General features: G+C 39.3%; 1 protein-coding gene and 1 non-coding gene across 2 annotated transcripts in view; one reads left to right on the top strand and one right to left on the bottom strand.

The window, feature by feature from the left end:
• PCSK6 (proprotein convertase subtilisin/kexin type 6) overlaps positions 1 to 12,735 on the top strand; it is a 260,225-nt gene that overhangs the window by 123,739 nt on the left and 123,751 nt on the right. Inside the window, exon 10 of the mRNA XM_043985253.1 lies at positions 9,042 to 9,145. Within this exon, the coding sequence (XP_043841188.1) occupies positions 9,042 to 9,145 (104 nt within the window). The remainder of the gene's footprint in view (positions 1 to 9,041; positions 9,146 to 12,735) is intronic.
• Positions 7,836 to 7,942, bottom strand: LOC122744752. The gene has a single exon (XR_006355100.1). It is a non-coding gene; the product is annotated as a U6 spliceosomal RNA (small nuclear RNA).

The raw sequence follows: 12,735 nt of genomic DNA, 5'->3' as shown, positions 1-12,735 counted from the left end.
ACAGCAATGCTGTCTCCCTTTCTGTGTTATACACTAAGGTAATGCCTTTGTACTGCATTAGCTTTCCTAATGCTAATAAATTGCTAGTAAAATGTTAAGGGTTTTTTTTGGCTGTTGGCCACAAAGAAACTTAAAAGATGTCTGTATGTGGATGGGGGTGGGAAGAGGAGAAGATTGGCTGTGTATGCCTTCTCGGGGTCAAAAGAGAATGTTAGTTTGTTTAAAACAAATGTCCACCCTAAATGGGCCATAACAAGTCGGTCATTTATTGTATCCATTTGTTGTAGATTTAAGATTTTAAAAAGATTTAAAAAGAACTCTTAAAATGTTTAAATACTTCTAATTATGTATTTTTAAAGATGTTAATATGCCTGCAGCTAACTGGAATAGAATATGATTACTATGAATGTAACAAAGAAACTATTAAATGTTTCTAGTTCAAGTACAAATAGGTCAGTTTCTGTGTCCCAAGGCTCTTGAAAAACCCTAAAATTAAGTTGTTACTTTCAGGGAAAGTTGCATCCACATACTCAGCAATTTATTATGTTTTTACATTTCTTCCATTTTCTTTTTGGAAAACATGCAATGAATTTATTATTCAATGTTAGTATCATAAATTAATAATATATAGCCTTCATCTATTATCAGATCCTTCTGACTTTGGTGCAAGTAAACCCCGTTCCTTAGGAAATGCACACATTAAAATCAGATGGTTGGGGCAGCTAGGTGGTGCAGTGGATAGAGCACTGGCCCTGGAGTCAGGAGGACCTGAGTTCAAAACCGGCCTCAAACACTTAACACTTACTGGCTGTGTGACCTTGGGCAAGTCACTTAACCCCAATTGCCTCACCAAAAAAAAAAAAAATCAGATGGTTGTCTTCTTCATTTCAGCTGCTCCTCAGAAATATATGCATAGCTAGAAAGATAACTCTAAACTAAATGATAGATAGAATTTTGAACTTATAGGAAGTAAGTTTATTTTACAGAAATTGAACATTAAATAACTCTTGGACTGATAGGAAGGCTGTTCAGGAGGCAGCCCTTAAACCAAGTGCCATATTGGCCCCATTGTTGCCCCATTCTATCAACTATTGTAAATTCTTGAACAAATGGCGAAAGGGAACAGAAGATGTCAGAGATCTCTGAGTACGAAATCAAGGGATTCCCTAAAAGGAAGAAGATCTCATGGTCCACAGGTGGGCAAGGACACACAGAACCTTACTCCAGAAATAGTTGACTCAGTTTGTAATAGAATTTTGTTTCCAGTGAGAGTTCTCCTCTAACTTTATGAAGCCGTGTGGTTCAGTGGAAAGCATACTAGATCTCAGTTTTTCCACTTAAAACTTGTGTAATCTTGGGCAAGTTCCTTAACTTCTTTGGGCCTCAATCTCCTTATCTGTAAAAATGAGGGGGTTTGACTAGTTCCCTTCAGCTCAAAATCTATGATCCTGTGAACTGCAAACCTATGACTTTATCATGAAAATCAGAGGGAAAATAGGATTTTCTTAACAGAAACTTGGTTTTATAGTTTGTTGGAAGCCATCTATTTTGTTCTAAAACAATGGATACCCCTATGTCAAAACTTTCCAGATGACTAGTTTTAGCCTCAGTTAGTTAGGCACAGTTTATTTTTTTTATTATAGGAAGCTGTCATTTTTATTCCTGAACCTGCGAAAGAGCATTGGACTGGGAACCAGGAAACCTGAGTTCTAGTACCAGCTCTGCCACTAACTAGGGGGTAAGTTACAAATGAGGGAATTGGACTAGATGATCCCTAGGTTCCCATCCAACTTGGATCTCCTACGATTCTATGAATGTGTGGTTAGAAACACTGAATTCAGTGGTGCCATAGTAATTATTCCTGTCTTATAATAAGAATTTCAGAAAAAAAAATATAGTGGAAGTCCCTGGGGCAGGTATTATATGAGATAGTACCTGATATCTTCCTTCCTGCTCCTGTTTTACCTGAAATGAAAAAAAAATCAGATTTCGCCCTGCAACCCTGCAGTGAAAAAGAAATCCCTACTCACTTCCTGCCTCTTTGTCACCAGTGATATCTATTGGGAAATCCAGAAGTAACCTTGACTAGTACCATTCAGACAGACAGCACCTCTAGATTGTACTTAGAACCCAGATTCATTATCTATGCTCTAGTTCTAGCTCAAGACATGACCCCAGATCAACACACCCCTACAAACAACAGCTACACACAAACAGAAACACATCTCACCATAACAACACAAAAGAGGAAACAAGACCAGTTATCATGGGTGCCACAACTGTAACCTATCTTTCAAACTCAAATCACTTTCCCCTCATTCACCTTATTGACTTTTACAACATATTTTCCCAACACTAAAGGTAGATAGTTTTTCTAGAAGATACACCAGACTTTTTCCTGTATCTGCCTTATGTGACAAAAGTGCAGGGGTAAAAAACTGTCACTTGATTAATCTATTTGTCAAAGCCCCAGAGCACCCTGTACTCAGTGAGAAGTATCAGATATTCTCCCTTTCACCTGTGGACCCTACTGAGTATTATCCTCCCTGTTATTCTGATACTTTGAATGGGAGCACTGGTGTCATTGTCACTTGGGGTCCCCTGTAATCAAAAAGCAAAGCAATATTGGACTTGATAGATTCTTCTCCCCAAACTTCATAAAGGGTCCCTCTTATCTGATAATACCGGTAAAAGAGGAGAGTAGAAATGGAATTCCCCAATAATTTTGCCCCTTTCCTCTCAAATTGGATAGCCTACTTTATTGTGAAGGGATCTACAAGGGTCAATTTTTAACTGTTAGTTGGAGGGGTATGAATAGGGCTAATATATACTAGTGATTGAAGGCAGCCATCAGGGCTTCTAAAGGAATTACTTTTCAAGAGAAAAAGAATTATAGGCCAAGAGTAAATCTGACAATACATAGACAAGAGCAGAAAGAAGTTCAGATGGAGACACATACAAACAATTTAACATGTACTTTAAAAAAGAGTAAACTAGAGGCTGTGTCAGGGTCAAGCCAAATGTCACCAGTTCTACCACTTCTAGCTGGAGAGAGGAAGAGGGCAAGAACAGAATCCAAAGCAGTGCTCTAAAGCTGGGGAAGTCAGCGTGGAGTTAAGGAGAATACAACCCAAAAGGGAGTAGTAGCTCTCAGTAAAATCATAGAATCATAGGATTTAGAGCTGGAAAAAGACCTAGGATATCATCTAGGTCAATTGTTCATTTAATAGACAAGGAAACTGAGGCCCAAAGAGTTGAGGCAACTTGTTCAAAGTTACACACCTAGTAAATGTCAAAGTTAGGATTTGAACCCAGGTCCTCTGACTCTGAATCCAGAGCTCTTTCTACTTTTACCAAGCTGCCTCTATGACAGTTTGTCTTAAGCAATTTCCCTGCTCTATATGGCAGTACTGGGTGTTGAATGGCAGTGGCATGTTAGCTACACCCCTTCCTTTCCATTCTGTGTTGGCATTGTTGTGAGCTAGAATATTTACCATGTTTGCCCCTTGTACCACCATACATGGTGTGCTCTAGGCCCAGCTAGCCATTAAGGTTGTTTGGTGAGAGCAGCAAGTGTATGCTCATTCACAGAAGCCAGATTACTAGGTACTAAGAAGTAGTAAGGAATATTGATCCCAGGCTCTTTGCTAGATGTTGGGCCTACAGTGAAAAAATGGAAAGTGTCCATGCCTTCACTTTGTGGAACTCACATTCTACTGGAGGAAACAACATGTAGAGAGGTAGGTGGATGGATAGATATGAAAGATAAAGAGAGTAGCTCCAAGGTAACCCTACAGGGAAAGCAGCAGCAGCTGGTCACTAGAAAAGACTTCCTACAGACAGGTGTTTTGAGCCCAGTCTTGGGGAAAGCCTTGGATTTTAAGAGACAGAGGTGAGGAAGGAGTATATGCTAGGCATGGGGGGATATCAGTGAAAAGACATGATGAAGAGGAGATTGAGTGCAGTGTGTGAAAAAATGACAAGTAGGCCAGTGTGACAACATTGAGTACATGGGAGGGAATAATGTATAAGAAGACTAAAAAAATAGGAAGAGGCAAGATGATGAAGAGCCTTAAATGCCAACCATAGGACTCTATATTGGATAGTGGGGGTAAGGGGGAGCCCACGGGAATTCTACTGAGTTTGGCAGGGTCAGACTCATGCTTTAGAACAATCATCCTGGCAGCTTTGTGAAGGCTGGAATAGAGTGGAGAAAGAATGGAGGCAGAGAAACCAGTTAGGAGGGCATTGAAATAGTACAGGTGAGAGGTCATGAGAGATTGAGCTAGGGCAGGGATGAGTAAATAGAAGGGAATGTATTTTAGAAATATTGTGGAGATAAAAAATGACAAGTTTTGGCAATGGCTTTGGAAATGTGTAAAGCAAAAGTAAAAGATGAACTACAAATTGTGATTCTGCATGACTGTAAGGATTCTGGCGCCATCAATAGTAATAGGAAACTTCAGAAGAGGGGTAGATTTTGGGGAAAAGATAATCAGTTCTCCTTGGGTGTGTTGTGTTTCAGATGCCTATGGAACTTCTTATTCAAAATGTCTATTAGGCAGCCAGTGATATAGGACTGGAGCTGAGGAAAGAGAATAAGGTTGGGTATTTTAATTCTAGGAATCATCCCCATATTTGAATCCATGGGAACCAATGAGATCAAGTAAGAATACAGAGAGAAAAGACCCAAGACAGCTACAGTTTATGTATGTGATCAAGCAAAAGAAAACAGGAGTCTAAAATACAGGAGAAAAACCATGAAAGATCGATGTCATGAAAATCTGGAGAGGAGAGAGTACCCAGAGTGATAGTAGTCAATAAGATCAAATACTTAAGTCAAGAAGTATAGGGGTTGAGGAAAGGCCATTAGATTTGGCATTTAAGATATAATTAGTCATTTTGGATAGAGTAGTTTCAGTGCAGTGATAAGGTTGGAAGCTATTGTATAGCAGTTAAGGGAGTAAAGGAAAGGAGAGAAAGTGAAGACACCAAATATATGTGGCTTTTCCCAAGTAATTTAACAAAGAAGAGGAAGAGATATAGGATTGTATTTGGAGGAGTCATAAATCATTTTGTTTCTTAAGGATTAGAAGTATGGGTCATGTTTGTAAGCAACAGGGAAAGAACTAGTAGATAGGAAGTGATTGAAGATTAGAGACAGAAGGAGAATAATAGTGGAAACAATTTGCTGGAGAAGATGGGAGGCAGTAGGATAAAAGTTAAAACAAAAAGTTAGAAAGTAAAAGAAAGCTGAAAGATAAGGGAATAGCAAGAGTTGATGGAAGGATTTTCAGGTTAGTGGAGATGTGAACATATTTTTAGTTGGAAGGGAAGGAATTGGGGGAAGGAAAAGGTTCTAGATTGAAAGATTGGGGATGACTAATTGAGCTAGGACCCAGAAGGGGGATGAAATGAAGGTAAAAGCATCAGGCTGGGTAGGGAGGAAAGAAATTTCTTTGATACAGTAGTAAAGTAAGAAAGAATGAGAGAGAAATTTTGTGGAGGGCAGTTGAAGAAATTCATGACCCAAGCTTTCCATTAAAAGGAAACCACAAGGGCAGCTAGGTGGCACAGTGGATAAGGCACCAGCCCTAGATTCAGGAGGACCTGAGTTCAAATCTGGCTTCAGACATTTGACACTGACTAGCTCTGTGACCCTGGGCAAGTCACTTAACCCTCATTGCCCTGCAAAAAAAAAAAAAAAAAAAGGAAACCACAAATAGGGAATCTTTGTCACATGACAACTTGTCCTTCCTCTTTATCTCTTGAGCTTTATGCTCTCTAGATTATCTTCTGGTTTCATGATACCTGACTTCCATCCTGCATCTTCAATCAAACAATTCACCTGAACATCTGCTCTACCTGTCTCAATTCAGATCGGGTCTTAATACCTATTCCTGTTGTACCCTTAGCATCAGCCTTTGCCAGCTTATTCCCTAACCATCCCTTGCCTCTACCCCAAGACTTTGGGCTACCCTGGCATCCAGGACACAGGATCTGGACAATAAACTCTAATTTTCCACTACCCTCAAAGGGACTTGACAGCCTACTTTAGACAGCCTCAGCCATCTCAGTTAAGTAGAAAAGAAGGCTTATCTGCTGAGAGTGGAAGAGGTAGGGTAGAGTTGGAGAGTTAGAAGGGAATAGAAGACGTTTGAATCAGTCATAGGCGTTATTACATTAGAGAGATCACTCAGTGACAGTGTAGAAGTTTCCTTCCCCAGCTCAAATAACTATTGGGTAGGTAATGCTAGGGGGTTGCTGTGGCCAAAAAATTAATCACCCCGTTGCTACTCTGGTAATGAACCTCTCCAAATTAAGGTAGACTTGTTCTTAGATGGCATAAATATAATCCATCACCAGGCCCATATTTAAAGCCTTTGTAGTTCAGTAGCATGGTAGGCCATTGCACTGGCCTTGGAAGGTCAACTCCATGCCAAATCAGAGGAGAACTTTAATGAAGAAAATCAATAAGAGATGAATAAACTGATTGTGAGAAAGTTGTAAAGGTCCAACTGGGGTTCCATAACATGGATTTATAATAAATTTATATTTTGTGTAATTTGTATAACATTATATAATTTAAATCAGGGTTTTGTGAATTTCTCCCACAAAGCACAGCAGCCTTATCAGCCTTGGAGCAAAACAAACACCCCAAGCTCCTCAAATGCTCTGTATTTGGCAGAATAGAGATGAAGTAAAAATTGAAGGAATAAAGGAGGCTTGGGGGTGAGGGTGTAAGAACACAGTTGGAATGGATGACCATAGGGCCTAGACCGAGTAGAGAGGCAAGTGAAGCCATGAGAAGTCTGGTAGACTTAGAGAGTGTTCAAAAAGTTAGAGGCCTGGAGGTGATAATAAAGATGAAGAATGAACTCAGTTATAGTCAAAGAGTAATATATATATATATATATGGAAGGAGAGCGGCTTGTGGAGAATGCAAAGAATTTTTGAGTTGGAGACCTAAAGGTTTAGTAGTTTCAAGTGATGATGAGTCCATGTTGGTAGTAAAGCTTCTTTGTTGTTTTTGTTTGTTTGTTTGTTTTTGCAGGACAATGAGGGTTAAGTGACTTGCCCAGGGTCACACAGCTAGTTAAGTGTCAAGTGTCTGAGGCTGGATTTGAACTCAGGTCCTCCTGAATCCAAGGCCAGTGCTTTATCCACTGCACTATCTAGCTGCCCTGGTGGTAAAGCTTCTTTACTTTTTATTTAAAATATAAGCCATAGATGAACCTGGGGCTCAAAAACACTTGATGACGGAGAAGTTGGAAGGAATACTGATGACTATTTTATTCTTGTAAAAGCATATTGATAAGGAGATATGTATAAAAGTAGGGAAAGTACCAATGGGCAGGTGCATTTTGTACTAAATTTCACTTTTTATAAATAAAATTATTATATTCTACATACAGTTGAAGATCTTAATTCTGTAACCTTCAGGCCCAAGCAATAAGTAGCTGGATTGGGGAGTTTTGTAGAATGTAATCTTTTTTTTTTTTTTTTTTTTTTTTTGGTGAGGCAACTGGGGTTCAGTGACTTGCCCAGGGTGTCTGAGGCCGAATTTGAACTCCTGAATCCAGGGCCGGTGCTCTATCCACTGCACCACCTAGCTGCCCCCAGACAGGAATTCTTCATGGAAGCTTTGTAAGAGGAAGAGGTCCACTTGTTTCAGGGACAGGCTACTCCAATTCACATTCAGTTATCATAGGCTGACTTCCCGGCCTCAACTTCCTTATATATGAAACGAAGAATTTGGAATAGACTTCCAACTAGGTCCTTTTTCAACTCTCAAATCCCACGCACTTGCCAGCTAACTCCGATGGTTGGAGGAGTAAAATATGGAACGCTTCACAAATTTGCGTGTCATCCTTGTGCAGGGGCCATGCTAATCTTCTCTGTATCGTTCCAATTTTAGTATATGTGCTGCCGAAGCGAGCACTAGAATGTAATCTTAACTTACTGTATACTTTAAAAATATATTAAGAGGGGGCAGCTAGGTGGCGCAGTGGATAAAGCACTGGCCCTGGATTCAGGACTCCCTGAGTTCAAATCCGGCCTCAGACACTTGACACTTAACTAGCTGTGTGACCCTGGGCAAGTCACTTAACCCTCAATGCCCTGCCAAAAACAAAACAAAACAAAAATATATTAAGAGAATGAATAGGGGGGCAGCTAGGTGGCACAGTGGATAAAGCACTGGCCCTGGATTCAGGAGGACCTGAGTTCAAATGTGACCTCAGGCACTTGACACTTACTAGCTGTGTGACCCTGGGCAAGTCACTTAGCTCTTATTGTCCTGCAAAAATTTTTAAAAAGAGAGAGAATTAATATCCTTCACAGAATTTAGGATAAGTATAGGTGCTCAATAAATGTGAAAGGAAATTATCTAAAGAAACAACATTCAATCTATGTATGATAGGTGAAGGGGAGAAAGGAAACAAGCATTTATTAAATATCTACTATGTGCTAGTCACTCTGTTAAGGCCTTTACAGATGCTATCTTATTTTATCCTCCCCCAAACCCTAGGAGGTAAGTGCTATTATAGTCCTAATTTTACAGTTAAGAAACTGAGGCAGACAGAGATTAAGTGACTTGCTCAGGGTCACACAGCTAATAAGTGTCTGAGGAAGGATTTGAAATCCAGTTTTCCTGACTCCAGGCCCAGCCCTCTATCTACCATTTTCTCTAACAGCCTCACAGGCCTTCCTACTTAACCTTTTTCCACTTTTAGAAAGTCTTAGATAGATTATGGTACAAATGGTACAGCAAATGTTACAAAAAACAAGTCTAGGTTTGTATGCTTGGAGGTTAAAACCTTCATGGATTTTTTATCTTATATCTTATTACATTTCATCTCAATATTCAGTTACTGAAAACTATTCCTTCAGGGATGCAGTACAAATCCACCAAAGAATGTATGTCCACCTCAGTCTCAGGATGCTTGCTGAAATCTAAATTCTACATGCTGCCAATGTGCAATGTGTCTATTAGCTTCTCAGGGCATCATCATCATCATCTTGTTTTTGTATTTTCGTAGCAACCAATTAACCTGGAGAGATGTTCAGCATCTGCTTGTGAAAACATCTAGGCCAGCTCATCTGAAAGCAAATGACTGGAAAGTAAATGGAGCAGGTCACAAAGGTGAGATAAACAGTTTCAATTACCTTTGACACTGTTTCCCTGAATAGACCAACAATTCTGAACCATCATTGTGCACGGTGTCTCCATTCATCTTAAAGTGTATTTTTTGTTTTACGATAATAATAATAGCTAGCATTTATATGTAGTGCTTTAAGGTTTGCAAAGCACATTACAATTATGATCTCATTTTATCTTCACAATAACCGTGGAAGGAAGGTAAAGGCTAATATGAACCCCATTTTACTGATGAGAGAACTGAGGCAGACAGAGCTTAACTGACTTGCCCGGAGGGACACAGTTGAGGCTGGATTTAAACTCTGGTTTTCTTGATTCCGGGTCTATCCACTGTACCACCTAGCTTACTTTTGGAAGCAATAATAAGTTTAATTCACTTCAATGTTTAAAAATCAATATGTTGGAACCTTGTGGTAACACTGAGGAAATTAATAATATCTGAAATTTTATAACAATTTAATGTGCACAAAGTGCTTCACACTTATACACACACACACATATAATTTTATCCTCACATCAACCCTGTGTGGTTGGTGCTATTAATCTCTGAGACAGTGTGTGTCTCAGAGGGTGTGCCTGGGAACACTAGCATGCCATAAGTTTCATTAGCTGTGATGTGAAATTCTGCTTTCCACATACCATTTAAAATATCATAAATTATAAAATGCTCTTTGGCCTCCATCCTTTTGAGCTTGCAGTTAATGTTATGAGAATACAAACAAAACAAAATTCAGTCTGCCACATACCCTTCCCAGCTTTGCACAGCAGTTCTACAGGGAAGAGTTGGGAGACCCAAAGCTGCCTCCCCCGTTGTGAGGCATGAGGAAATTAAAAAAAGAAGAGGTTGGGGGAAGTTGAAGCAAAAGAACCCCAAAGTCTGGGTAATGAATTTGAAGTTCCAGTTACCTGGGAACTCTTCTTTGTTGCCAGCCTAAAAAATGAGTGTGCCACGACTCCTCGTGGCAAAGAATACTGTGCCATGAGCAAAAACAGTTTGAAAGCCACTAATCCAAGTTCACTTCTAGCTCCAAAATTATACCATCCTGTATAAGACTTCATTCAAGGGGACTTAGTTAACGAAGTATCCAAAGCAGCAATATGGCAGGTCCGGAATCTCTAGGCTCCCCAAGTGTTTACCAGCTTTAGTTTTTGGTTTCCGATGGGGATGCAAGGGAAGCCAAACAACAGCATTATAGTGAGATTTCCAGTATGTTCCACATAAACTCTAAAACAGGCTGTCTAAAAGTCAGAGTAAGATTTAGGAACTTCAAAAAGGCAAAAACAAAACAAAATACTGGAGTTGGCATTCTTAACTATTTTTTGTATGGAAGGCAACTATATGGTCCAGTGGATAGAGCTCTGGGCTTGGAAGATCCAGGAAGAATCAACTTCTCAGACACTTATTTTACGAGCTACGTGATGCTGGACAAATCACTTAACCTGTTTCCTCAACTATACAATGAAGATCATAAAAGCATCTCTTCCCAGGGTTGTTGCAAGGATCAAAAGAATAATAATATTTATAAAGTGTTTAGCACAGTGCCTGGCACAAAATAAATAATACATACTTATTTCCCTCTTTCATCAATCCCCACCCCCATGATGGATCTCACTGGCAATATAGTAGTATAATGACCCCTTCTCAGAATCATGTTATAAATACACAAAATAAAATTTATTCAAATAGAGTTACCAAGGAAACCAGTTATATAGAAATAGAGTTCCATCAATTTTTGGAAAAAGCTTATGAACTCCCGGTTAAAAACCCCTGCACTAGAATAACGCACAAAAATGAAGTGGTTGATGATGGAGACTTTGCAATGGAATTGCTTCTGTCTGGAGCATGGATAATTTGAAAGATCATAATGTGCTATTTTGTGTGTGTGTGTGTGTGTGTGTGTGTGTGTGAGACAGAGACAGAGACAGAGACAGAAAGTGAGAGAACCTTGTGGCTATATTTATTTCTCTTTAGCAGCCTAGGACCAAAACATTTTGAAATCACTCAGCTTTATGTTTATTTAGTTTTAAAAATATATATCTGATCCAAACATAATAAACTTCAAGGGATATAATTTTAATCCATTTGAGCCCCATTATATGGTATTGCTGAAAGATGAATAGGCCACTGATTAAGGCTTGGACTGGGGGGGTGTGTCTTTGTTTTGTACACTTTTGTGGCAGTGGGGGTACTGTATCAGCATTTTATTTGCATTTAAAATTTAACCTATTAATCCAGCCTCAGACACTTAACACTTACTAGCTGTGTGACCCTGGGCAAGTCTCTTAACCCTCATTGCCTCGCCCCACCCCCCCAAAACCTAACAACGACAAAAAATTTAACCTATTAAAAAACTTTCTCTGTCTTGAAATTATACTTTTAAATGTCCATTCCTTGATTGTCTAGAACACCAGGAGTGACAGGTTATTTCTCTAAATATCCAACATGGTACCATATAATAAACAGCATCACACTGAGGTTTCCAATCTATTCCCTAGACACTCTAAAACAGACTGCCTAGACACCAAAGAAAAAGATTTAGGAACTTCAAAAAGGTAAGAAACTTCTGGACGCAGGGCTTCTTAACTATTTTTTTGTATCACAGTATTTATAGCCCAGCTTCTTAAACTGTGGGTCACGACCCCATATGGGGTCACATAAGTGAATGTGGGGGTCGCAAAAAATTTGGCAACAGTAAAAAGTTCTATCTACTTATTTTATATACCCATATACCCAGGGTCGCATAAAAATTTCTCTGGCAAAAAGTGGTTGCAAGTGGGAAAGTGTTTAAAAAGCCCTGATCTATATGACCCCGTGGATAGTAGCATTGTGCCCTACAAATAATTGTTTTTAAATAGGGAAGCAAGAAAGATGAATGGAGCATGATATGAATATTATTTATCCTACATGGCACATAATAATGATTTTCAGTTTTAATTACAGAATCACAGAAGCCATCTAGTCTAATACAAAAGGAATCCACACAACAAGTGGTTATCTGGTCTCAAAAGACTGAAAACCAAGGAAAGAGACTCCCCTGCCCCCACAACCTCTGTTGGCAGCACAATCTTCTTTTGGACAATTCTAGTTGTTACGAAGTTTTTCCTGACATCAGACCTAAATTTACCCGTTTACTACTTCCATTCACTACTCCTACTTCTGTTCACAGGGTCCAAATGGAATAAATCTAGTCTCTCTTCCACGACAGCCCTCCAAATATTTGAAGATGACTATTATGTCCCCCAGGAGTCTTTTCTTCCTCACGCTAATTATGTCTAATTCCTTCAAAAAGAGGATTGTTTGCTCATTACAAATAAGAGCAAAGGTTGAAGTTTTATGATTGCCTTGCATGGCCAGTCAGCTCCCTCATTCCATGACTGCTTACCACATATTCTTACCTTTTAAGGAAGATATGGATTTGAATCTTCCTGTGACCCCGGGCAAGTTATTTAATCTCTCAGAGACTCGGTTTCCTCTTTTGTAAAATGAGAATTTCAATGGCAACCAAAGAGGGTTGTTACCAGGATTAAGTCAGAATATATGTAAAGTGCTTTGCAAATCTTAAAGTGTGCTATAT

This window comes from Dromiciops gliroides, chromosome 2 (genome assembly GCF_019393635.1).
Source record: "Dromiciops gliroides isolate mDroGli1 chromosome 2, mDroGli1.pri, whole genome shotgun sequence".
Lineage (NCBI taxonomy): Eukaryota > Metazoa > Chordata > Mammalia > Microbiotheria > Microbiotheriidae > Dromiciops > Dromiciops gliroides.
Note: the sequence above shows the minus strand (reverse complement) of the source record. Positions and strands in the feature narration are given on the sequence as shown.